A 25,676-nucleotide genomic window follows, 5' to 3' on the forward strand; every position below is an offset into this window, starting at 1 on the left:
AATGTAGGTTTGATTGATGTCGATGCTGGGTGATGCAGATATGTTTGATGATGTGCAGTTGAAGCGTGATGAAGGTCGAAATCTGGCAAAGGTTGCGAATGCGATGTAGTCATTCGGGTGGAAAGCCGGTCGTAGCAGGAGTCCGTTAACTAGTGGTACCTGCTTTTTTGGCAATGCTCAAAGTGCTTCCGGCAGTCACCTGGCGTGATCCCTTCTTCTTGCGTCCGCAAAGGACGTTGATGGCAGGAATGACCCCTTCTGAAGGCAGTTGGCTGCCATAGCACGCTCTAAAAGGAAGGAAGCCAGCTCAAAACTTGGCAAGCAGCTCCGACCGAGGCTGGCTATCCGCGCAGTGAACCCCATGTTTTTGAGCTTAGCGTGAATAGGACTTCAACAGGAAGATTAATACAGAGAAAACGATAGGGGTAGCAATAATGATAGCGATTATAGACGACAGTAACAGACGACGATAATCGATGACGCTGATGGATGACGACGATGGATGACGACGATGGACGACGATAATACAGGCCATTAGAGGTGATGACGAAGGGGACGACAACGATGAGAATGACAACGAAGAGGATAACAACGAAGAGGACAACAACGAAGGCGAAATTAGTCCCTTGAAGGTAAGGTACTATGGTCTAAGAAAATATAGGGGGTCTCGGTAGAATACACGGGCTACACATATGTGTGGTGGACACTGCCTGGCTAGCAAGACGCTCTCCATAAGCCGTTCAAACGACACTACGACCTCTACCAGGCCTGAACTTTGCCTGCCAACCGGTCCAAGTGAATACCAAACAAGTTGCATTCACTTGCCGCGTACAGGGGTAGCAAGGCTATCTTCCACGAAGTATCGAGGTTTGCGTCAGAGTACCTTGCATAGTTCAATCAAGAAGTGGTGATTCCCAAGTCAGAGTGACATAACTATTGTTTGTCGCAATGTACAACTGTCAACTTGCATTTGTTGCAGATACTGCAACGGTAGTCAGTGATTTCGGCCCACTTATCAATGCATCGAGCCAACCCGCCGAGATCAGCCAACGAGCTCTCTGCACTTTAGGCACAGGGCTGAGCCACCGGAAGGTATGATTGAATACCATCTAATACAGGCGGCAACATGAAGAACCATGAGACTTGGAGGTGGATTGATGAAGATGTGTGGTCGAAATGTGATGCCTAGGGGTCCTCCCAGGCAGCAGCTCATGGATGGTACCAGGGTAGCAGGTCCGCCATTACGCTAATTCATTGGCTGAAGAGACGACCTGGGTCTAATCCTACCACTGTGCCACTGCAATCGATCTAGCGCTTGTCTCCATCACGTGCGGGTCATCATGTCAACACACGGGTCAAATCGCCGGATGGGGACATAGGCGCGATCAGCCGCAGGCGCAGGCTGCCAACAACCAAAGTCCCTTTCACTCTTTATCATCACCCAGCGGAACCGCGGCCACTCTGCATGTTATCGAGAACCCTGAGCCAACTTACATCGCAAATTGCGTGGTGTGCGACCACCAGAACATCCGACTCACAGTGGCCCGACATGAGCAAAACCAACGCGCTCGTGATGAGCTTCGCTCTGGAGCACCGGCCGCGGCTCACAAGAGCCAGCAAGCCAAAATCGCGGAATGGGTGTACTACTTGCAGGTATCTTGACTTCCTCCCGTTACACCAGTGCGTCAACTTTCACAGCGTGTACTAAGCATCCGAATTCCTAGACGCCGCCATTTCAAATGTGATGAAACCAAGCCGGCTTGCCTAGCGTGCCTGAAGTACCAGGGCTTTTGCACAGGATACACGCCAGCCAAGACAAAACCACTCGCGAAACCTCCACCGCAACGTCTCGTCTACCCCAAGCTTGCGGTCAGCCAGGCCAAAAACAAGCTATGCCTGGAGCCAAGTTACGCGTCCCTCACTTTCTCTGACCAGCTCGAGAAGGACCACTTCGACTACTGGCTTGCATTCTCACAAGCCTCCTGTTTATTCCGTTCGGATTTCGTCGCACAGATCATTCCACAGCTCTCCTGGGATGACTCCGTCATTAAACATCTGGCCATAGCAATCGGCGCTGCCGCCCTCGGTGGCAACACTCGAGAACAGCGGATATGTGGAAAGGGAAAGTTCCACAAAGACGCCCTCGTGCATTACGGCAAAGCGCTAAACATGCTCTGCTCATCACCGATGTCTTCCGAGAGGACGTTGCTCGCATGTCTCATGTTCATCACTTTCGAGAGCCTTCAGGGGAACAGGGCTGCCGGGCTGAACCACATCAACCAAGGCTTCCGAATCTTGGAACAGTGCCACCAATCTTTGGAAGCCGAGCGCAGTGCTCTATTAGACGGTATATCGTCCAGCTTTCAAAAGTTCAGCCACCAGGCTTGGGCTCTGAACGGTGTACATCCTCAAGAAACGGAAAAGAGAGTACCCTGGTGCTGTCGGGGGCGGAAATCCCGGTACGCTATCGACGAGATGCCCCTTGTGTTCGAGACTTTGGAAGTCGCACGCCGTTGGTGGGCTATCGTCAGACATCATATCGAACACCACGCACCCTTACGAACCAAATTCCAAGTCAAGGGTTCGTCGATGACGGATCATCCAATGCTTCCACCAGGGGATGGGGCACCAGGCAGCTTAGCATATATCCACAGCTTCACTCGATATCTCGACCAATGGGACGCCGCCTTCCGTCCGCTAGCTATAAAAGCTCACACTAACGATGAGAACTATTACCTGAGAGCGCTTAGTCTGAGGATCCAGTACTTATATCTGTGGGCTGGAGTGCGTACTGGGAGCTGGACGGACGAAACCGAAGCAGAAAAGATAACAGCCACGTTTCGCGACATCGTAGCCCTCAGTCGGCAACTCCTTGCCGCCGAGGCCAGTCGACCGCCACCAAGGGCGGGAGAAGGTGATGTTGAAGTATTTTCAATGGATGACAGTCCAACCTGGCCTCTGGCTTGCGCGTATCGGGTGTGCAAAGCCCCTGATGTGCAAAATGAGGTCGTTCAGCTATTCAAGCAGTATCCGCGACGTGACGGTCTTCTGGATACACAGGCGTTCTTGGTAGTCATGGAATGGGTTGAGCGCAATGCGTCAGCTGGAATAATCATGAACATGCCAAGTCCGGTGGTGGACTGCGTGGTCTGGGATGACAGTACTGTTACACTTCAAAGGCAGCTTTGGGACCCCGCAACATCAGAGTGGAGTGACAAGAGTATCAAGTTCAGCATCGTTTAGTCAATTAAAATTCGAGGGATAACACATTCAACTAATAAAGTCTTGTCGCGAGAGAACTCTGTACAAGAGGGAATAAGTAACTGATAGATAATGGGTTCGTTTACGCATGTTGTTTAGTCCATGTAAGGCCCTGGTTGTAGAAAAAATGCACATCATCAAGCATTAAGCTCCACAATGTGATCCACGTCAATTTTCTTATACTTGTTCTCAAAAGCTGTTTACTGGCCGAATGCTGGATCACCATGGTAAATTGGTGCTCTTGCTGCCCCATTGCGGTTGTCCTTCGGATCTCTCTCCTCCAAAGCGTCGTCTAGGGAGCGAGCTTCATTCTCCTCCTCCTCCTCGACAGCTCTCTTGGATTTAAATGGACCGTATGGGTCACCGTCAGACGCAGGTGTCTTATCCTCGACGGCTCTTCTGGACTTAAATGGACCGTACGGATCACCGTCGGTTGCAGGCGTCTTGTTCTCGACGTGGCTAACGGTTTCAACTTCAATAGCCCGACCTTCCAGTCGCGAACTGTGTAACACGTCAGAACACAGAGACGGGGTGCACGCGTTGCGATTAACTTACAAGGGGGCGGCGTAAGCAATGCCAAATGACAAGGCCACAGCAACAATAGAGAACTTCATTTTCAAAATAGTATTAGTCTTCTAGGTATTCAGACCGGCTGCTATTACTTGCCAAGATGATGACCGTCATGAAGGGGCGCTTTCGACGGCGTCTTAAATATTATTTGTCCCGGACGAGTTAGGGGGACCATCCCTGTCTGATCGGCTTAGTCTCCGCTTAAAGTTCTTGAGGGTGTTTCTGACGTTTGGGATCGCGAATCGCGACTCGCGACTCGCGACTCGCGGTGCGCATTCTGCGGACTCCGCAACTTTGTTCAAACCTGAAAAATTGTTTACTAAGAAAATAACCACGAAACCACCAAGTAGTTTTACATTCACACGATGTTACGTTGCCTTCGTATATTCACTTGAAGGAAACATATCTCACTCGTTGCTTTCCAACACAAGCAATGCTTTTGTGACGCTCTGGCGACGGAGATTTATGAGCCGATGGGATGAGCTAGTTTGGTTGATCAAACATCTTGCTCATCTTCGTCCGAAGCTACGATCGACGGACGTTCTGACACCGGTCATGTGAAAGTGCCAGTCATCCCGTCGGTATCACCTCACCATGGCCCGATCTTCTCCCGAAAGTCACCCAGTTCGGACGACATTCTGAAGACTGCCATTCCCATTGCGCACAATCTCACTGGTCAAGCACGCCTAAGTGTAAGATGCATCATATCGAATGAAAATGTTGCAATCTCAGATGCAATTTCTCAGCTCAATTGAAATAACCTGATGATCAAGTCTCGTGTCTCCACCTTCGTCAACACAACCCCAACGGATGTTTAGAACAGGCGAGCAGCGGCAGCAGCAGAGCCACTAGAAGCGTTGGCTTTCTTGCCTCCGTTGTCCTTGTTTCCGTCGTTCTTCTTGCCATTGTCGACAGCGGTGCCATTGTTGTTTCCTCCAGCTGCGCCCTTGCCCTTGCCATTGTCCTTGCCGTTGTCCTTGCCCTTGCCGTTATCCTTGCCGTTGTTCTTCCCGTTGTCTTTGCCCTTGTTGTTGTCCTTGCCGTCGTTGGCGTTGGCATTGCCGTTAGCCTTTCCGTTGTTCTTGCCGTTGTCCTTGCCATTGTTGTTGTTCTTGCCATCGTTCTTCTTTCCGTTGTTGTTCTTCTTTCCGTTGTTGTTCTTCTTTCCGTTGTTGTTCTTCTTGCCGTTGTCGGTCGCGGTGCCGTTATTGTTGTTGTTATTGTTGTTCTTCTTACCATTGTTCTTGGCGGCGTTGTTCTTCTTTCCGTTGCGGCATCTGCAAGACTTGCCCTTGGCGTCTTTGCCTCTCTTCTTTCCCTTTGCGCACTGGCAGTTGGCGTTGTTCTTCTTCTTGGCGTTGTTGTTGTCTTTGCCGTTGTTCTTCTTGGCAGCCCCTGAGGAACGTGTTAGCCGGCTATCATGAGCGTATTATAAGCAATACAAATCTCCTTACCGCCAGCAGTACCATTCGCCTGTCGGGCGACGAGGTCTCCAAAGGGGTTACCCTCCTCGGTGTCACGGGTAGTCAGGCCATCCTCCTCATCCTCGGCCCGTGCGGCAAGAGAGAACGGAAGCACGTCCTCCTCGTCTCTCTCAAAGATAGCAGCGCCCTCGGTGATTGCATCGAGATCGCGGGCGACTTCATCGCGGGCGGCGTTGAGGCCGGAGTCTGTGACGGCAGCAGCGGCAAGGCTGGCCCAGAAGAGAACGGAAACTGCCTTCATGGTGATGGAAAAGACGCCGGATGTGTCGAGTAATTTGAAGGAGAGGAAGAAAACGGGCGTATCGGATCTCGGATCAACGAAAGAAAGTGATGACAGTCAATGTCAGGTGGTTACCCAGAGTTAAAGGAATAAGGAGTGAACAGAAGTGAAGGCGCCCGGCGCATGAAAGCTTGTGGTGAAGGTGGTGGACAAGTTTCAAGGCCGGAAGAAGAGGATATGTGATGATTTATACAGCGGCCTTGTATAATGACGGCCTCTAGATGCTGGCAATACGGCGTCCCTACAAGACGGTGCTGGCCTTACGGCAAATTACGGCATCCCCCTTACATGACCATCATATTGGTGAAACCGAGGATCTGCTAGAACAGCCAAGTTCCCATCTGAGACTCCGTGGAAAAATAGGCAGTGCAAGTTCCAGGAATGCAGATTGACAGCATGGGTGCGTTCGTCTGGTGTCAGGTTGAATCCTGCCATCCATTCAGCTGCAAAGTCTGCCACCAAGTTGGCAAGTTCTGCCATCTCGGCTCGGAGTCGGTACTGGACTGACAATTTCAGACGAGGAAGTAGCCTGAGCGTGCAGGATACATCCCCGGCCGACTCGTCTATACTAGCCGTCTCCATATAGCCTTATGATCAATATGATCCTCAGCCCAAGCATTTGGACCAACGTGGAGACCACCGGCAGGCCTGTGCCGACCGGTCAGGCACTGCCTCATTCGCTTCGAAAGCTTCCATGGAAAACTTGGCACCACGCCAAGCTCACGTCGGAGATCGAAAATGTGCCCGCGGGGTAGGCTAGCCTTCCACGGGGGCCGAGGCCAGCGGTTGGGGTAATCGCAACAACGGTGCCGTGTTAGCCTCGACTGTTTTGTCTTGGCCCGTGCTAAAAAGTTCAGACATCTTCTGACGGAAGCTAAGGGATGAGGCGGACATTGATCGTGTGAAATACCTGTTTCGGCGATTTGAGACGGGGACATGCCAGACCGTCTCAAGGAGCACCCTCGACATCGGATTTGAGATGGTTTTTAGAGTTAAAGTTTAAGCGCTGCAGGTGGCCTGAAGTTGTGGACATCGCGAGAAGACCGCATCCATCTCTCAATGTTCTGGCTCTTGCTCCTGCTCCTGCATTAGCTGTCCGACTGTTGTCTCATTACACTAGGTGCAGCAATCTAATGCATGGATCGAATGGTGCAACATTGCAGGTTTTCGCCGGCAACAGCCTCCGATTCTTTCGATGTTGACGTGGTCTAAATGATCCCTTGGTAACCGCATTTGTGGACCAAAGGCCGTTTAGCCGCGGGAACTAGACTGCCGTCCGCCAACTTGGAACTGGGGTCAGCACCCGTCTCAGGTAAATTTAGTAGAAAATAGCTGTGGAAGGAGTGAAGCCTATCAATGACAAGCTTATTACTCGTTGCCGAAGGGGCATCATGCCTGCTAGCGCCACCACGTCTGGAACTGGAACGACGCCTTCCCGTGATCTGAGCAGGCCCGGTATCTCGAGAACGAACTTGACCTGTGACAGCCTATCAACGTGATGTAAGTTCTGTCATCCGAATGGCATGATTTTGTCAAACTTGTCACCCGGACTCGAATCCGATCGTCGCTGCTCGAGTCAACCACGGTATGAACCCATTAACACCGAGAATGCTGGGCACCATGAAGTGACCGGTCTGATGTCAGACATCCATGATTGGGTGGCACCATCTCAAGTTTTCTGCTCTCTATATGATGTGCCTGTAAGTTCATCTGTCGAGCCCTGTTTCGCATCCGTCGATCCCCTAACGTGGCTGAGCACGTTGTTTTTCTGAGAATCTTCTCAGGACCTGGCATCCCGATGTGTCGGTTGTGTTACGTGATGAGTATCTGCGAGAATGCATTATCAAATGACAAAATTGGTGTCTCTGAATCATTGATCGCATGTTTTGTTCACCAAATTCTGCAATCGCAGTACTCTGGCTGTCGGAATTGAGTGATGTCATGTGATTATGCTTTACGAGACAAGAGCCTCATTGACTTAACTCAAAACACCAAGACGTGATTTTACCATCCGAGTATCAGAAGCCTTGGCATGACTCTCGCGAATGCGATATCCGGGTTCCAAGTGAGTTAATTGACCTGAATGGGGAGGGTCATTGCCTGTACGCTCCGAACCCCGGTTTTCTTATGTTTGTTTGAAGGCGCAAGAGGGCTTTCTCGAAAACAAGCAAGTTTTGGTATCGAAGACGCCAACCAATGTTGTTTCCATTTTCTTTTTCCTCTTTCTTCTTTTCATCTCTGGGAAATTCTTGTCGGTAGAAACATGGGCTTGGATAGACTCCTAGTCTAGGATTAGAGTATGTTTAGCAAAACTTACCAGGCCACCTTTGCGACGATGGCCTTGGAAGACAATTCCACACAACATGACACCAATGCCCGTTGACCGGCCACATCCAGACAAGTCAAAGGAGCTTGAATATCAGAAACAAATCCCTATAAGGCTCATGTGTGAAACTTGACAATTTTGTCGGCCGCCTTCCATCATTTTCTTATTGCTCACTGGTGAACGAACTCAAATTTCCAAACTGCGCCATTCCATAGCTCCAGTCGGGATATTTTCTTCTCTGCGAAACAGTTGGGTCAATAATCGGATACATCAAGACCCGAAGGATTGCAAGATACGGACAGTCTAAAACCCCGTTCCCGCCGGCCTGACCTTGGAATAACACTACCCCTCATCACACCACAATGGGGATATCACGCGGCATGCAGGGTCCCCTCACTTCGGCCTTGGCTTTCTTCTTGGGTGGTACTATGATCATGCATAATGCAACCCTGATTTCCAACAGGCTAAACTGCTTCCTACAACGTGAATGGCGGCATCTTACTCAAATTCAAGACTGTCACCATACATAAGGAAAACCAAGTCAGCCATGGTATGCAGCACGTAGAGGGTGTTAGAGATCTTCCATGCATTCCTTTGCGAAAGACTCTGGGTGTAATTACGTAGGGGAGTTACAGGGTCACCCGACACCTGTAAGAGGCAAAGTTATGCGCCGTTATTCTCCATGAATACAGACTGGCTATCCTGAGGTCCATACCGTCTGTCGGAGACGGCTCGGATCCGGTGGGCCATCCTCCGAGCCCGGTGGAAAATGGCGTTCGGTACCGGAAATAATCGCACGACTACATCACGGAAATGTCGCTTATCCAGATATCGTCCGCAATGGTTCAGGTGGGTCAGAGGGGCCGGAGAGGATTAGTGATATCAAGTTCTAGCCCTGAGGAAATAAGCAGCATTCATAAAGTTGATTAAGCGAGTCCAATCCTGCCTGAAGATCATGTTAGCAAAAAGCATGGAGCGCCTCTCGGTTCTCTTCCGAGCTCCATTCGGAAATGTCTGGGGAGTAAACAAACAGGTTCGGACCTGCATGATGCATCGGAGCACAGCCCGGCTTCGAACGCAGAGATGTAATGTTTCCCGAAAGTCAGTTCACTTCACATCTCATATCCCGCGCTTTGTGAGCCATCTTTGGCCATATGGGGCATAACGACCGCGTCTGTTCCTGCTTCGGATCCTTACATGGCACATCTCGCCTCGGGGCCTGTCTTTTCTGTTGGTACGATTGGCGCGGGTTGTTGCCAAGAGCTTCCCTTGGATACCACCTCGGTAAAAACAACCACCACCGACTAACACCGAGCAGGAAGCTGCCATCTAATCTAATCAGTGACATTCAATCTAGCCCACTCCGATGCAACTGAACCACTCAATACGATAGCTCCCCTGCATTGAGCCATGTCTACAGCAAAGGAAACATCTGCTAGTAGAACAAACATTCTTGGCTGCAGACAGTTCTGCACAAGTAATTACCGCGTTTTCTGGCATAATGGACGTACTTAATGGCCAAGTTTGGTCCCAATTGATGCCACATATCCCACCGGCTGAGTTCCAGAGACTCTACTTTCTTTGGTCTTGAGGCTTCATCAAGGACTTTCAAGGCGCCTCGTTTGTCTTGGCTGTGCAACATGGGATTCAGATCGCTACTCGTTTTGAGCTCACTGCTCTTCTCTGGGTTTGTCCTTGGGCAGACCGCTTCCGTTGACCCCGAGACCATCCTCGGACCCGTTTCTCCAGTATCAGGAGACAGCGGAAGATACATCGTCAAGTTCTCCGGGGCCGGTTCAGCGAAGTTCAGGAAGCGTGACGGTACACCGGTGAGTTCTCTTTGTCATACACACAGTAGTTGTAAATATCGTCTAACCATACCTCAAGGATTCGGAAGGCTTCTACGCCACCCTGGCGGAATCTGGCAAGGACGCCTCGCCTGCTGTGAGCTTCAACTCCCAGCTTTTCCATGGCGCTTCGTTCGACCTCAAGAACGGCTCCGCCGAATCAGTCGCAGACATCCAAGCTTTGCCTGAGGTTGAAAAGGTCTGGGCAGCTGCTCTCTTCAGCATTCCTGTCACTGGCGAAGCCGTTGTCGAGTCTCAGTTTCCCACCTGGAACCCCCATAACGACACCAACGTGGGGCTGGCACATGCTAATGGGTATCTCGGCCAAGATGTCGTCGTGGCCGTTGTTGACACTGGAATCGATTACAACCACCCCGCTCTCGGTGGTGGCTTAGGCTCTGGTTTCAAGGTTGAGAGCGGCTTCGACTTCGTTGGAGACGCCTACGTACCAGGCGACATCTACATCCCTGACGAGGACCCTATGGATTGCAATGGCCACGGCACTCATGTTGCTGGTATTATTGCTAGTAGCAACGAGTTCGTCCCGGGCGTTGCACCATCTGCGAAACTACGCGCCTACAAAGTCTTTGGATGCGGTGGCAGCACGTACGAGGATGTCATCATCGCTGGCTTTCTGCGGGCCCATGAAGAGGGCGCTGATATTGTCAGTGCTTCTCTTGGATCCAATCGCGGCTTCGCAGATACTCCTCTTGCTGAGGTGGCGACGGCTATCCAAGCTGCTGGCACCTTTGTGTCGATTGCAGCAGGGAACGCAGGTGAAACTAGTAAGTTTTCATGCTCTATAAGCACGCTGAGATCATCACGCTGACAAAGCTCGAGATGGACCTTGGTACACAAGCAGTGGTGGCAACGGCATCGGCAGCACTACTGTTGGCAGCGTCGAACATGACGAGCTGGTGGCCTGGACCTTGGTTGCGCGCTCCAGCAATGGTGAATCCAGAGAGATCGTAAGTCGAAGCTCTTAGCGCGGTGATGTATTGTCCTCACCATCAACCGCAGATCTATCTCGCAGACAACGGAGTACAATGGAATGTCAATGGTTCATTCCAAGCGTCGTGGCCTTCGGACCCTCGAGACCATACCGCATGCGGATACCCTTCTGCCATCCCAGAGACAAACGTTCTGGTCATTCCGTAAGAAGCTCCGATTCATGTGCTTCGAGTGATATTGCTGACAGATTCAGGCGCGCCGATTGTGGATGGCAAAGAACGGACAGCGGATTAATGGGCAAGGTTGACTGGGTCTTGATCTACAACTACGAGGGTTCCGATTGGGAGATTCCCGCTCGAGTTCGCTACAACGCTGAAGAACAGCCCAAAGGATGTAAGTCATTGCTGAAATATCGTTAAGGCTGCGTCTAACGCCAGGTAACAGACAGCTTGATCACCTACACGGACGGAGATTGGCTCGTGAGGCAACACGAGAACAACCAAACTGTTACTTTCGACTTCGTGAACGACAACAGACCCGCTGCAATTGATCGGCCATCATTCGCCGGGGGCAGAATCGACCAATTCACGTCTTGGGGTCCGACATTGGATGCTCGGATGGCTCCTCAAATTTCCGCTCCAGGTATGCCCTCGTTCAACACCTGCTTGAAGAAGCCTCAACTAATATTCCTAGGCGGCTCTATCTTCTCAACCTTCCCACTTGGCTCAGGTGGCTGGGCCACGTTTTCCGGCACAAGCATGGCTACTCCCTACGTAAACTTTCACCATCTGTTTGAATGTTGTTCAAATCTAACCGACCCCAGATTGCTGGCGTTGCAGCTTTGTTCTTTGCCGCCAATGGTGGCAAAGCTACCTTCGGTGACGGAGGAGCCAAGCTGGCCCACGAAAAGATTGTTGCCAGTGGCAAACCTATCCGTCACTACGACGGCACAGATGCTTTGGCGTAAGAACACCTGCTGTGTGGATCCGGCAACTTCAACTAACTTGGTAATTAGCTCGGTTGTACACCAGGGTGCTGGCTTGGTCGACGCCTTCAAAGTCGTCGGTTACTCGACTACGGTCAGCCCAGCTACTCTCAACCTCAACGACACTGATCAGTTTCAAAGTACTCATGAGGTCAAGGTTACCAATGCTGGGGATGAGTCGGTGACTTATCAGTTCTATCATGAGGCTGGGACCACAATTTTCTCCAAGGGCGCAGGAGATGCATGGATCTCGCTGTCTCCACCATATGCCACTGACGAGTCCAATGTTGCAACTGTCGACTTCTCTACTACCGAGTTAACCTTGGGGCCAGGAGAAAGTGGTACTTTTTCTGTCGCATTTTCTGAGCCATCCGCGTCTGAGGCTATCAAGCTTCCTGTCTACGGTGGCTCTATCCTGATTGTAGGATCTCAAGGAGAAGCTGTTCGCGTCACTTACATGGGTACTACTTCTGCTCCGTGCTACCCTGCGGTCCTGTTCACTGACTTAATTCGCAGGCGTCAAGGGATCCATCTATGCCAGTGACATTTGGGAGATGGAACGTGGTGTTCCTCTGCTTCTCAGCGGATACGGAGGTCTCATGGAAGAGGGTCACAACTACACGTTCGAACAGGGAGGGGACGTCATGCAACCCTACTTCAACGTTCTCTGGTCCACTCGAGAAATCAGTTTCGACGTAAGTAAAGACCCCTCTATTAGGTCTGCCTCAAACTAATTGTATGCGTTTAGTATGTCGCCCGGGACTGGAACGAGTCAGACTGGGTTTACCCCCCGGTTCCAGGCCAGAACAAGTACCTCGGCTCCTTCATCACTGAGCCCTCCGGCCTCTCCGAAACCATCACGAGCTTCCCCTTCAAGAACTATCCTCGCAACAGTGGAGGTGTCTACGCCAAGCCACAGAACAAGTTTGCACACGGGGGAGATATCCCTGCTGGCGAATACAAGCTCCTGTGCCGCACTCTTCGCACCTTCGGAGACCCCAACAATCTCAACGACTGGCAGTACAAGGTATCCCCCTGGTTCCGGGTAACAAGGGAGAAGCCTCCGGTCACCGAGACCCCCGTTCCCACAACGGCTGAAGCTACTCCGGTGCCGACTTCCACAGTCAGCGTACCCGAGCCCTGCGCCGCTACGGCAACTCCCGTCAGCATTCAAGCGTCTCTTGCCTCCGGAGAGGGCCCATACAACCTTTACCTCTACTCTGATTTTGCTGCCATCGATCTAGCTGGAACAAAAACCTCCTTGAACTTCACTTTGACAAGTGATACACATGTTCAGACCTGGCTCGACTCTTCTTACAAGTTCTTCTCGGTGCATACCAACACCAACAGTTTGATCTACACATACACAGCGGGTAGAGTGTCCGGAGCCTACTCGTTCCTTGAATGTGCCGTTGTAGATGGCGCTTTGCAGTGCGAGTCTAACGGTAAGAAGGCACTGTATGTTTGCGACAGTGGAAGCGGTCTGCTCCGCCATGGCACTGAGCCATTGGATGGCTGCCAAACAGTCACATTGACTGTTGGCCCTCGAGAGAACCCTAATTGTGCCACTGCCACCACTTCGGCCGGAGCGACGGAGATAACAGCAGTGCCCACCACATTCTCAACCGCCGTGGCGACTGCATCCTTGTCTTGAGCACCCGATCCCTTCGGCGTGGATGTATCAAGTCTCTTGTTGTCTAGAAGCAGTTCACTGCTACCAGTTGAGCGCTCCGCAGGTACCCTTTCGACTCCTATTGTTGGACGCTCTTGATTTGTTTCGCGGACAAGCTTATTCATGTATATGTTTATGTCAGGCTGGATGTAATCTTTCTCGAACCACGAGGTACTTTGTTATATATAAGCTCACAATTTTCTCATTTTATCATGTCGTGAAATCATTATTCCTTCTGAACCAGGGCAATATTGCGCCACCGATCTCCACATCCAATGTCTTGCGACAGGGCCTTGAGTGTAGGGTGGCTCAACACGCAGACCGCACAATCTAAAAGGCCAACTATTTGAAATGATGTCTAACCTTGTCGTATATAAAACTATCGTTTCTTTCTGTGCTCGGGTTTTCCGCAAAAGCGACCAAGGATGGCCTTGGGTATTCCAGGGACCCCACGAAAGTAGTCCAGAAGAACGAAGTGGGTCACCCTAGGATATTCTGACCGTCACTCCGACGGATTGGCCGGACAGCAGATAAACCTCAAACAGATCGGACTTGGGCGTTCTAGAAGGATTCGATTAGGGCTGTACTAGAGGACGATCGGTCCCAGGGAACATCCCTTGCCCATCTCTGTCAAGACCTTGACAAGCCACGCTATATGGAGCCCGCTGTTTTATCGTGTAGTAAACAAACGTGGCTAAGCTTGCTTGTACACATGTGGCGATCGCAAAAAGACTTACTCATCGCGAAAACGAAAGAGGTGTGGAGTTGTTATACGACGTCAGGACCGGTTCCTCCTTTCCGTGATGGGGGTCCCCTACTTGGGGTTACCATAGGCTTAGCGGTGTCGCAGATGAATCTCGATCCGTTTTGTAGGGTTACTTCAACAATTGGAAGCTTGGAGGTATCTTGAATTGCAGACAGATGTTTCAACTATGGTACAGAGAAATTTTGGAATGGCACAAACGAACTTCCGAGCGCTTCTTGGGGCTGATAGGCTGGACCGGCCGCTGCAACAGATCCGCCAAGAACCTGGTATGGAATCTGTTCGCCCCCTGGAAAGCTCTTCATGTTTCCCCAGTGGTCTGAGCCACCTCCTACCACACCCTCTGGTTGGCAAATTGGAGATGTTAATTGTTCTGGAGGTCCCAAGATTGTTGGGCTGCGTGGGTCTCCTCGTCTCGGGGTGGCGTCTTGAAATCCCGACCACAGTGGTAATTGTTTGTGAGACAATGAGCCGTTTGAATCAAATGAATAGGACTGGCTCATGGACAAGCTATCCGAGAAAGACCTATGGTGCCCAGGGTTGTGGGTGTTTGGAATCCCAATATTGTTGGTACGCGGTACCGTGAACGACGGCCTACTGGTATGAGTGGGCAGTGGTACATTCCAGGCCACTGATGAGTTGGGTTCTCTCGGAAACCTTTCTTCATGGGTGGCAGAAGACGGTGATTGAGACAGTCTCATCTTCGAGTGAATCGTAGTAGAATCTCCTGTCTGGAACCCCTGGACTCTTCGTAAAAATGCCGGCGAATATCTTTGGAAGAATCGATTCGAGAAACTGGGAACGTAGCCGGCTACTTTTCCATTCAATAGGGCAACATGCTCCGACTTTAGCTCTTCCAGTCTCAGCAAGTAAAGTCGTGCTGATGTGAATGTGTCGCTGAGGATAGAAAGCTCATCTAATGAGCGGCTGTAGAGATCTCGTGATGAAGCGAAGAAGCTTGCTGGGATTGGCGAACCAGCAAAGGGGGCCACGTTGACGGCCAAAGCTTCTGGGATCTGTTCCGACGCATAATGAATCCCGTAATTGAGCACTGTTGCGGCAGTGAAGATGCAAAAACCAACGAATGGTGGTAATGGCATGTTGCTTGTCTCTCTGGCCTGGCCAACAAGCTCGAGAATTGCCGTTGCATGACGAAAGGCAGTTTCAGTAGCTTCAACTACCCAGTGTTGTATCATCTTCACACCCGAGGGCTCGTTCAAGCGTAGCGGTAGAATGGGCCTATGAATAAGGCAATGGATGAGGTGAACAACGAGACGGGAGATAAACGGGAGATTGATTCCAGGTCCTCCCTGAGATTCGGTCGGTAAATCCGTACTCGATCCGATGCTGGAGGCCCATACGTCCAGGTCGTGGAGGATCTTGTGCCTCTGGCAGTATGCTGCTTGCGATGCAGTGTCGCTCAAAAGTAGATACCTGTTCGCTTCTGACAAAATCTGAGCCATCCAGACGAGCTTCTGAATTTCGTCAATCGGCTCTTTCGGGCTGGCAGAAAACCTCCGAAAGTCGTTGTTGGGGATTGCGACGAAATCGTTGCTTGTTCCCCAACCGCTGTGGCTAGGTTGCCTTGACGATTGAATGTCGGCCTTGATCAACGAATCATCCATTAACGATGGGCGCTCCAGCCACGTAGACACAAACGTGTTCATGATGTAACATGTCCAAAAGACCCGTTTGGTAGGGTCATCATGCACACCGTCGCTAGGCTGAGAGTATAGCTCGAGTGTCATTGCCATACCGACTGCTTGTGCTTCAATTTTGGGTTAGCGACTGAGCGGTACACATTTAATATCAATCCGCAGCTTACATAGAACAACATATGCCCTCTTGCCATCCCCCATCGCTGCAAAGGCTGCTACGAGAAGCAGCAAGGCCTGGCATGAGTCAAGTGATACTTCACAAGGGTCAATCTCCCTTTGTGCCCATGCCGCGTACGTCTCTCCAGAGACATGACTGCTTGGCCCTTTCCCAGGTCGTTCGGAGAACCTTTGAAGCTGTCAGTTAGGACTCCTTCCTAGCTGGCATGTATGGCATTATGACCTACCCCGTGGCTACAGCGCAAATTGCATATAGGACTGATCTAGGTAGTTGATTTGCTTTCAACCTTTGCCTCGTCGTGAATTCATCCAGGATGTCGTAAGGATTGCGATGAAATTTTGTGAAGTAGACATCCACAAGACCATCAGCATTGATAGTTGCCGAAACGTCTCTGAAGGTCAGTCAGGATGTGAAGTGCTTAGCATAGAACTAAGAAGGGAAATACTCACGAACTGGCCTCAAAATTGTTGCCTCTAAAATTACTGAACGGGCTGATATCCGATGATGCGGATCCGCAGGGCTCAGAGATGCCGCCTCCAAAGACATGCGGCTCAGCAAAGTCTGTGTTGATGATGTCGGTCCCTGGTGGTGTCGGCGTCTTGTCTGACTTGAGAAGCTCCTCGAGACCATCGATCCTCTTGATGAGTGCACTCAACGACTCCTTCTTTGGTCCTCTCTTTTTAGGTACTCCCTCTGAGCTCCGGTTAGAATTGAGAACAATCAATGAAATAGCTTAGTGAATAATGGACAAAGGTGCTTTTCATACCGTAGAAGCAAGACCGTTGGTAGAGGTGGCAGACTCCGCAGGCAGGTAGTGCTCTGTCACACTTGATCTACCCGCACGTCGATCAGAAAACAAGCTTAACAGCCAAACTATGATCACCAACCTTGCGGATCTGACACGGCCTGCAGTTCATGACTCCTCTCGCTGTCTTGGGCGCCGGGCTGTTCTGCGGGCTCTCGGAGTCTCTGTTGGCGGTCGACATTGTGCAAAAATATCGTGCGCTGGATTTGGAATCTGACGTCTTCCACCAAGACCCAATCGCTTTTGAGATGTGCCAACATGTCGATATTAAGTGCGGCTCATGTTTTGAAAAAGCCAAACACGCAAGCGAAGTTGAGTACTAATCAGCCCCTGCGTCGCGTCCCGGCACCGCCTTTTCCGTGTGGGACTCATGTTTGGATTGATTTCCCCAGCTCCGGCTGCGGGATATTTGGCGTTGATACTCGACCCCTCGCTGTGATACTAGTTACACGTGAAGAAACATCAGATGAGCTTTCCTGGTCTCTGGGAATTTCTCGTTGAAACCGGTCTCACACCACGGCCGGGCGGGGGTGGGCTTGATGAACAAACATGTTCATGAAGGCCGGGAAGGCCCAGGGATGCATGCGCAGAAATATGGCAAGGAAGTCGCTATCTTTGTAAGGTACGGTAGTTTGAAGTCGGGGACGTTGTCCGAAAGGAGCGGGCGGCAGAGCAGGTGGAGCTTGCCCAGAAATGTCATCTGTGACAACTGACGTCTTGTGACAAGGTGGTAAGGTGTCAACCCATCGAGTTGAGATGAATCAGACTGAGACAAAAGAATGGTGAAGAAATGACGCAAGTCATTGCTGTGCCTAGGCTCCCCTTATAACGCTATAGGTGCCTGACGAACTCGCCTGGGGTTCCTTGTATCACAATCAGGGGCATCTTACTCAGATTCGCAAGCTCTTGGGGCTCAAGTTGTTCTTCTCCGCATGTTCCGTAGATCATGATTGTTATCGATCAGGAACCCAAAGTCGACCTCTAAACAGGTGGGCGATAGGTAAGCGATCGTTTCATGGTAGCCGCTAATGCAACGCGCCGTCGCATCAGCGTCCAGATCGAGTTGGTTAGCCATTTATCTGCAGCTGTCGCAGCTATTGAAAGGGGCTCATAGAAGCCTAGGGATTATGGAAACCCAGAACGATACGCGATATAGACACCGCAGCGCTCATTCTTGGCAAATGTCTCATACTGGACTGATTCTCTGCGCATGCCAGCGAAATTGTCCTCGGAGTTGGATCACACGAGAGCGTGCACAGATAGTGGAAGTAAGGACAGTGCAGCTACTGACCAAGATTCGACTTGTTGACCCAAGCAGCCGGTTTGAGGCTCGTTGATCTGCACGTAGTTAGGGCTGAATGTATTCAAACCGAGCATCGACCGCGCCATGGTTCAAGCGACGTTTCAGATTTTGGCGGTCCAGCAAATTCTGACCGCGTGCCGCTGGAATCATCTATGGGCAGGCTTGGAACCCAAAGGATTATCTTGCTCGTTTCCAGTCGTGTGGTTGACAGAAGGTAAAGGACATCATGTCACCTGTCATCCTAAGCCGCTGGCAGGCCGGGGCACGATTTTCCGAGACACCTTGGCGGATGGAGACACGGCCCCGAAGGACCAAATAAGCTTCTTACAAAAGTTGTCAGGGGTCCCCCATAGCAGCTTTCAATGCAAACCAGGAACAAACCGATCACCATTGGCTGGAGGGCCTGCCAGAAGACCGGGGTAGCCAGTGCTCAATCGATGTCTGTGAGAGAAAGCCGATCTTTCCCGGTTTGCGGTAGATGAACTCCACTCTCAACGCTCTTATCCATACGTATGGAGGCCTCGAGGGCACCTCAAACATGCTCACTCGAGAGATAGGACGATGTTGGAGCTAGGCTGTTTACACGCGATTCTGTGACAGCCTCCAAGGGTAGAGCGCTGCTTAGCTCCGTAGCCGCCGCGGATTCCGAGTTTGGTAATCGGTGGGCCGAAGATGGGGCTGGCCGTCAGAATGCATCCTCTCTACTTCAACTACTCATTGGACCATGTCGCATTCAGTTTATCTTTATTACGACCCTAGATACGCGGGATTGTGTCCCATTAAGAATGGATGTAGACATGTAAGGTCGATAAACCCAGCTGTCCACCCTGAAGTCAACCCGCCTTGGCACTGGGCCGAGGTTGCACTGCGTTTCTGGAGCTGGCTGCGACGCTTCAGTCGATCCATCTCGATTCGGGATATCGGGAATTCATTACCATATTGGCAAGCATCACAACACAGCCACATTCTCATACCCACAACACGTTTCGCGGTTGCTAGGTGGGGGCTAAGAGGTTTGCCGTCATACCCTACCGTGCGGCACATCGCGACCCCCCTAGAACATTGTGCAACAGTGATGGCTTCCCGTGATTATCATGTCTGTCGTAACACACGATTTCCCAATTCATGTAGTTCATCCTCAGTTCACGTCAACCAATCAATAGTTCAAGGAGATGACCCGATTCATTCATTGTTTTCCAGTCTCGGATGCCGTTACTTTCTGACTTGACCAAAATCCTCGTGTTGTAACAGGTGCTCCTCCCGGAGAACTTCCGCTGTTGTCATCGACTACTAGATGGGCCAGAGACTCCATGTAATAATTTGATCTGCAAAACAATACTTTTAGCTTCACGGGGCGATCTGTTTGTTCATAAATCTTCATTGGTCACACCGCCGCCGTGCCAGCAAAGTCCTCCTTCAGTGTGATCTTTGGCTTTGCCTCGGGTGACATGGCAATGAAACCGTTTCATGTTTTGTTCGTGAATGCACCTGCAGATCTGAGAACATCAGGATTTGGCCCAGTTGAAGTATTTCAAGAACCGTGGGGAGGACACCTCTTGTGATGGAGCTATTTTGACGTTGAAGCTCGCGCGGCATATTCCGGGATGGCAGGTCAGGTTTCGACAAGGCATGTTCTCACTGCGAGTTCCAGACAAGTAATTTATCGGAAAGTCCGAGGGTATTTTTAGAATAACCTGAACACCTCGTGACACGCCATCTGAATTCAAAATCGATTGACTGCCAGACAGATGCAGGCTTTCAGATGCTTCAAATGAAGACGGCGAATCTTTCCACTTGCGTCTCAATTTCCGATGGTCTTGCCATCGAAAATCATCGTCGGAGACCGGCACATGAAAGACTGCATTAGTTTTGTTCGCACGATCCCTCCCGTGGTCCGAACTCAGGACATCAGCATGACGTGGTCACTGATCTTCCTGTCTTCGGCATAGTTGACAATCCCGTTTCTTAATAATACGCAATCCCGTCGATCAATCGCATTCTCTCACAGCTGTCGTCAGCCACCAGTTCAACTGGTTTGGTGCCCTGAAATGGCTTGCATCGAGATTGAACGACGGCTTGATAGTTTATCAGATCAATCCGAAATCATCATTGTTATTGGTGCAGTCTTCGAAGAAGGTTCTTACCACGTCGGTGCTGCCTAGCGGATGTCTGCATAATCCGGCACTTGGCCAGGAAGTTGATGAGCCGCTGCATTTACTAAGATATCAAATACAATATCAATTCAATTGAAGGCCCAGTTGGTCTGCGTTGAAGTTGGCTCCGCGTGTACCTGTTCGGTTTCTCACCGAACATAATTGATTTCGACGCACGCATACTGTTGGCTTGCAGTTCAAAACCCATTTAGGGGAGCTCTGAGTTCATAAACTAATGAATTAATCTGTTATTTATATAAGACTTATAAGTATACAGAAACAGCGATGTTCATTCCCTCGAAGGAGTCTTCGTGGTCTGGACATTGCGCCCCAGTGACGAGGTGGCAGCTCAGCCTGCCAATGCCCGCACGAGACGGGGAGTCGCCGATATGATAGTGGTAATTAACCAGTAAACGGACCTCAGGCTTCTACACAGTTGATGATGGTTTCAAATCTGTCGGGTCGATTGGTGTACCATGATATTGATAAGACCGATATCGCTGCGCAGTCCCCCAGCGGTGGCTTTATATGGATAGGTTTGGTATATATATGAGATGAATCAATCCACGACGTTGATCTCACGAGACACTGTTTGCTAGATTGGAGTCTAGAGAACTATATCGCTCGGTGCTCCGTCGTCTAATTATCTCCAGTGAAGAGTTCCAATATGCATCTTGATGAGTAGAGACTATGAAGCTGTTGATTCGAATCATACTCAAAGCACGAGGATGGACTGAGGAGACACGCCCCGTTAAAGCCTTCACTGAGCCATGTTAGTCAAGTCACCCTGCCTCTCACTATGTGTTGACTTATGAGTACGGCTTTGCTATCCGAGGGAATATTCCTAGCTGCCCGGGAGGGTAGTGGGTATAGACAACAACAAGTACGACAATGATAATGACGACAACAATGACAGCAACGAAGGTAATGCGAACGGCAACAGGGATAGGGAGAGGGCAAGGAGTAGAGACGGTAGGAACAATCGGGATGACGGGGATCTGTATTGTCGCCAATTTCAATTTCAGAGTGTTTTCGCTCGTTACAAGCATGAGCCTTAACAACGGATGACCACTGCCAATACCTTACTTTTGAGCAACGGCTATCCTCCACCATGATGGTGTTAACTCGACTACGAGACCTCCGAGTGTATTATACTGATATCTCATAAGGGACATTAAAATCTTTGGCTAGGCACCGGGAGTTTGAGTACCCATTTCTACGGTTTTGTCGCCGTTGTTAACAACGACAGAGTGGATCAGATTTGACAAGCAACTTCTGCTTTTCTTCTCAAGCGCAACTTCTTCCTGTCACTCTGAGGGCCGTGAGAGAAAGGACAAGAGGACAAATTCCGGCGTGGAAGAGGGGTAGCAACGTTCGGTTGCTTTGATTAATATTGCGTTCCTATGTACGTGCCTTTGAATATGTTCAGTATCCCCGTCCCACATTTGTACAATTCGATTCTCTTTCTGTCCATCCGAGTCAGATGAAGTTGCTGAAGCGCTCCAGACTGACCTTCAAACGCGTTTGGCCAGTATGATCAATCCTCTCAACCGCAAGTAGAGGTACAACCAACGTGAGGGTGGTCGTCGGGGCAAGTGCACCTGAGCCACAGGAACTTATCCTTGCATGGGCCCATGATGCAAGCGCCAGCGTCGTTTGTGCAGGCCGTTCCCTTGGAGTGCAGGGTGAAAGGTTGACAGGTCTTCGTAATGGCTGTGACGAAGCCAGCAGCATAGAGACCGGAGAGAATGAGTGACAGCTTCATTATCTATCTTTGGGTTAGTTCAACATAGGTTACAAGTCCAGAGGAGCAACTTACGACTGAAGAGGCTTTCGTTGATGACCTATTCAATGCGGATTGTAGAATTGAGTTGAAAGATGGATGCTCGTACAGATGAGCAATCAAAGTAGAGGCGGGAAAGAGTTGACTTAAATTCACAACGAGGCTGGCAAAACCAAGAACGGTCATCAGTTGTCCAGGACCATTTCTTCACAGTGGAACCCATTGAAGTCCCCGTGAATGAAGCGGCATGACAAGACTTGTGTGATCTTGACAGTCACAGTCAACCTTACCATCGTGCCTAGTTGCCGGTCTGCCGAATGCCACGAACTGTGGGCCCTTGCGAAGCTTTGATCTTCTTAATAAAGTGCAAGCTATCATCTGAAATATATGGGTTGCGGACCACTAATGTAACTTAATTCTATGTGCCCGCACTTGACCAAATCGCACATCGACGTTTCTGTCAGATGGATTTGGTACGCTATTCTCAGCTATATACTATCTCGTGACTAATGAAGCACATCTCCTATCAAGACCACATTCTTGCAAGATTGAGTATGAAAGACACATGATCAGGTAGTTCTCTGTATTCTGCGTCCGTTGACATGACCCCTATGTGGTTTAGCTTCCTGAAAAGTGGATAAGTTTGGCTGATCGCCGCAGCTCTTGCTTTGTGGTGCGGCTGATTGTCCTGACTCGCTCGTAATATGTATACGAACGATTCCCACATTCTTTGAAGGTCCGGTCCGTTTCAAATAGCATAGTTGTGATGCAGATCTGCTGACATTTGGGTCTGGAAATAAGCAATCCTATAGCTTAAAACCTTACTTTGGGCGTTACCGGTCATGCGGGCAGCTCTGCCAGCCCCAAAAGCCGGCGAAAATGACAAAGTTCAGTCCCGAGTGCGCGGACTTCGTTCACATCTTATTGTCCGAAGCTGTCAAGACGTTGAGAGGCCTGTCCGCTGTCGGGATGCCCTGACACACGCGTAGGATTTGGACGCCGTTGCAGGCGGATGGGCCCTGGCTCTTGATTCAGGCTCACGGCGAGCTGTTTGTAAGTCAGCCTTCTCGAACTCGGTAGACTACCGTGAGAAAAAGCTTGTTTTATTAGATCCCGCAACCACTGACGTAACGGGCCCTGCACTCCAGCTATTATTATCTCGGCATAGGTAGCCTGAGTCCGAAAGCGAATTTACTCGGACCACAATCGCGTTTGCCTCGTGGGCGACCAAAACCATCCAGAATTCATGACACTCGACACTCTCCTTGCCTGGCCTTTAGAAAGTCCAATTCTCTTGCATCCATTTATCGCCAACCTCTCTCAGCGACACAGTATAGATACTTACTGCAGTCCGTTGGGTCTTATATTGAACCTTACAACATGTGAACAAATGCAATTTTCCAACCAGGTTCCGATTGCGCACGTACAAACATAACAGTGGACCATGTGTCAGCTACTTCGCGGTGCGCGGCCGCCATCATCATACACCAGGACTCTCATCAGCGCCAGCCACAAGTGCGAGTTCACACCCTAGAAAAGGCATGCTCGTTACGCTGTCTTTTAGCATGATTGAGGTTGTGATCTTCATCACCTCCTCATCTACGACGCGTTGCCTGATGACACGCTCCCATCGCTGCCAGCGCCTTATATTGGCTACGCACAGCTGTAGTATGATAGCGCAAAGAAGTAACTTCAGGCCGTAGCGGTTGTGTCGCCGAGTTCGTGTCTTCGGAAGATTGGACGTATCGTCTTTTTGCAAAGGCTATGATGTAGTGGCACTGTCTTTCCGGAGCTGTCAATTACCTGGCTACGATGCCAGCCCCGAAGCCCAATAACTGACACAAGCCATTCCACCTGATAGGGACGAAGATACTAGCAAGCCAGTTCTGGATGCTGGATTCTGGGGTTGATCTGTTGAGGAAGTTGATGGCCCACCCAGATTAGGATTTCTCAGTAGGGGAGAAAGCGCCCGAACTCGGCCAATGCGCCGTCCAATAGCATCGCTATATAAGTAGCCAGGAGCTTGGGTTGGTCTAAGATCCGGAATCTCCACAACGGCCGGCCCGCCACGAGCGCTGCAACGTTGTACTCCGGGGCCGGTGACTCCCCGCTGTTCCGGACCCGGCACTCAACAGCCGGGAGTGAGAACTGTTCAACAGCGCCACAGCCATGCCAACACAAGACACGCAGTTCATCAAGCACGTTAGACACACTCAGGAGATAATTACGTAGACGCACCTGGGAAAATATAGCAGCAATGGGAATAGAATTCTTTGCATCCTGCGCACAACCATTAGCATATCCACGGCTCTAAGATTTTCACAGTCAATCTTGAGGCAAGTAGGGGAGACTCCAAGGACACCCGCCGCGGGATCTTCAATTGAGTTGGTTGGCCATCATCTTTCTGGAAACCCGGTGCTAAGGTACTGGATCAATGCAACGACCGGTCGCCCGTTCATCATCAGCGCTCTTGAAAGGCACCGCACAGACAGGATCAGCGCAAACGGAGCGGATCTCAGCCAGGAGATGCATCGAAGGACTCTTTTTGGCCAACCGAAAGAAACGGCGCTGAACTAAGATGCCCATCACAGTGATCGTTCAATACCCGTATTCTGTTTCCCGTCACGGCTTCCCCATGGGGTTTGAGACAACTCGCGTCGTCGATCTGGCTTCGAGTCATTTCGCCCCTCCTCGGCCCGAACGCCGGAGGCGGCTTCAGATGCCCCAACCGAACAAAAAGGCAGCAAACGTCGATGGCAAAAAAGGAATTACCAAGTCCGACGTTTGGAAACGTTTGCCGTTCGCCCGGTTTGTAAGCTGACTGAGCGACAGCCGGAGGGCTTGCACCTTCCTGCGCCGGATTGCCGTAAACGGAAACCCGAGGCTGAAGAGGCAAAAAAGAGGTGCCTGGTGTCACATGGACTGACATGAGATGGGTGTGCCGTTGGTTGGCACGGAGAGACACATTGAGTTCAGGGGAGCAGGGGCAAATAGCCTGGGGTATGCGGGGTAGGGCTCATGGAGGTGGTCCTCCGGGGAAATGTGCGGCTCGGTGGTTCGGACTGCACTCCGCGTTCGGGGGCGAGACATGCAGGGCATGTTGGCTAGAAGGGCCCAATGTGTTGGTTCATCGAGGAGTTTGTTAGCGATAGGCAACCCGATGTGTCCGAAGGCGCATTGGGAATCGAGACAATGTCTATGGTACGTGGACCATTTGCTCCTCAGAGACAGATGCGCCTGCAGTTGCATCGTTGTCGACTCATGGATGATCCGATGCCATACGGCCGATGTCACGGTCTGTTCAACCTAGTTGTGCATATTTCGCTAAATGCAGGGACCGGACTTTTAGAAGTCTAGACTTTCGCAAAAGCAATGTCCGCCGCGTGTGCATATCAGATCAGGTTTCACATTTTCTTTTTGGAAAGTAGGAGCCAAGTTTATCAACGAACCGCGGTGTTATCATTAACATCTGCGTGTGGTATCTAATGCGTAGTGAACTCTAGTTCAATCTAGTGGTATCTCAACAATGCGTAGAGCCCAACAGCCCTATCAAAGAGAAAAGAAAATGACACTTGGTATTATATTGTGCCCAACATGAGAAAGCCGACCAAATAGGTTCGGCAAGGGCATAAACTCGTAGCGATGCGCCATCGCTTG

General features: G+C 50.6%; 6 protein-coding genes across 6 annotated transcripts; 2 read left to right on the forward strand and 4 right to left on the reverse strand.

Annotated features, from left to right (window-relative positions):
• Positions 1 to 1,549: 1,549 nt before the first annotated feature.
• atnN-9 (Aspercryptin biosynthesis cluster-specific transcription regulator atnN) lies at positions 1,550 to 3,243 on the forward strand (the record flags this gene model as incomplete). The annotated part of the gene is made up of 2 exons (XM_032023310.1): positions 1,550 to 1,653; positions 1,725 to 3,243. The coding sequence occupies 2 exons, from the start codon at positions 1,550 to 1,552 to the stop codon at positions 3,241 to 3,243; spliced, it is 1,623 nt and encodes a 540-aa protein (XP_031879930.1).
• A 218-nt stretch (positions 3,244 to 3,461) lies between these two features.
• CGGC5_v000117 (uncharacterized protein) lies at positions 3,462 to 3,875 on the reverse strand (the record flags this gene model as incomplete). The annotated part of the gene is made up of 2 exons (XM_032023312.1): positions 3,462 to 3,762; positions 3,817 to 3,875. The coding sequence occupies 2 exons, from the start codon at positions 3,873 to 3,875 to the stop codon at positions 3,462 to 3,464; spliced, it is 360 nt and encodes a 119-aa protein (XP_031879988.1).
• Positions 3,876 to 4,645: 770 nt separating this feature from the next.
• On the reverse strand, positions 4,646 to 5,556 carry CGGC5_v000118 (uncharacterized protein; the record flags this gene model as incomplete). Its single annotated transcript, XM_032023313.1, has 2 exons — positions 4,646 to 5,226; positions 5,286 to 5,556. The coding sequence occupies 2 exons, from the start codon at positions 5,554 to 5,556 to the stop codon at positions 4,646 to 4,648; spliced, it is 852 nt and encodes a 283-aa protein (XP_031879983.1).
• Positions 5,557 to 9,561: 4,005 nt separating this feature from the next.
• Positions 9,562 to 13,358, forward strand: vpr-9 (Minor extracellular protease vpr; the record flags this gene model as incomplete). The annotated part of the gene is made up of 11 exons (XM_032023314.1): positions 9,562 to 9,750; positions 9,809 to 10,553; positions 10,609 to 10,736; positions 10,789 to 10,922; positions 10,973 to 11,112; positions 11,164 to 11,361; positions 11,413 to 11,492; positions 11,543 to 11,682; positions 11,735 to 12,165; positions 12,221 to 12,399; positions 12,453 to 13,358. 11 exons carry the CDS (start codon positions 9,562 to 9,564, stop codon positions 13,356 to 13,358), a joined length of 3,270 nt encoding a protein of 1,089 aa, XP_031879981.1.
• Positions 13,359 to 15,355: 1,997 nt separating this feature from the next.
• ctnA (Citrinin biosynthesis transcriptional activator mrl3) lies at positions 15,356 to 16,961 on the reverse strand (the record flags this gene model as incomplete). The annotated part of the gene is made up of 7 exons (XM_066150631.1): positions 15,356 to 15,378; positions 15,476 to 15,907; positions 15,965 to 16,143; positions 16,202 to 16,366; positions 16,425 to 16,668; positions 16,742 to 16,808; positions 16,863 to 16,961. The coding sequence occupies 7 exons, from the start codon at positions 16,959 to 16,961 to the stop codon at positions 15,356 to 15,358; spliced, it is 1,209 nt and encodes a 402-aa protein (XP_066009705.1).
• Positions 16,962 to 21,782: 4,821 nt separating this feature from the next.
• Positions 21,783 to 22,205, reverse strand: CGGC5_v000121 (uncharacterized protein; the record flags this gene model as incomplete). The annotated part of the gene is made up of 2 exons (XM_032023316.1): positions 21,783 to 22,004; positions 22,056 to 22,205. The coding sequence occupies 2 exons, from the start codon at positions 22,203 to 22,205 to the stop codon at positions 21,783 to 21,785; spliced, it is 372 nt and encodes a 123-aa protein (XP_031879990.1).
• Positions 22,206 to 25,676: the final 3,471 nt, after the last annotated feature.

This window comes from Colletotrichum fructicola (assembly GCF_000319635.2).
Source record: "Colletotrichum fructicola Nara gc5 chromosome Unknown KSG_Nara_v1_contig01, whole genome shotgun sequence".
NCBI lineage: Eukaryota > Fungi > Ascomycota > Sordariomycetes > Glomerellales > Glomerellaceae > Colletotrichum > Colletotrichum fructicola.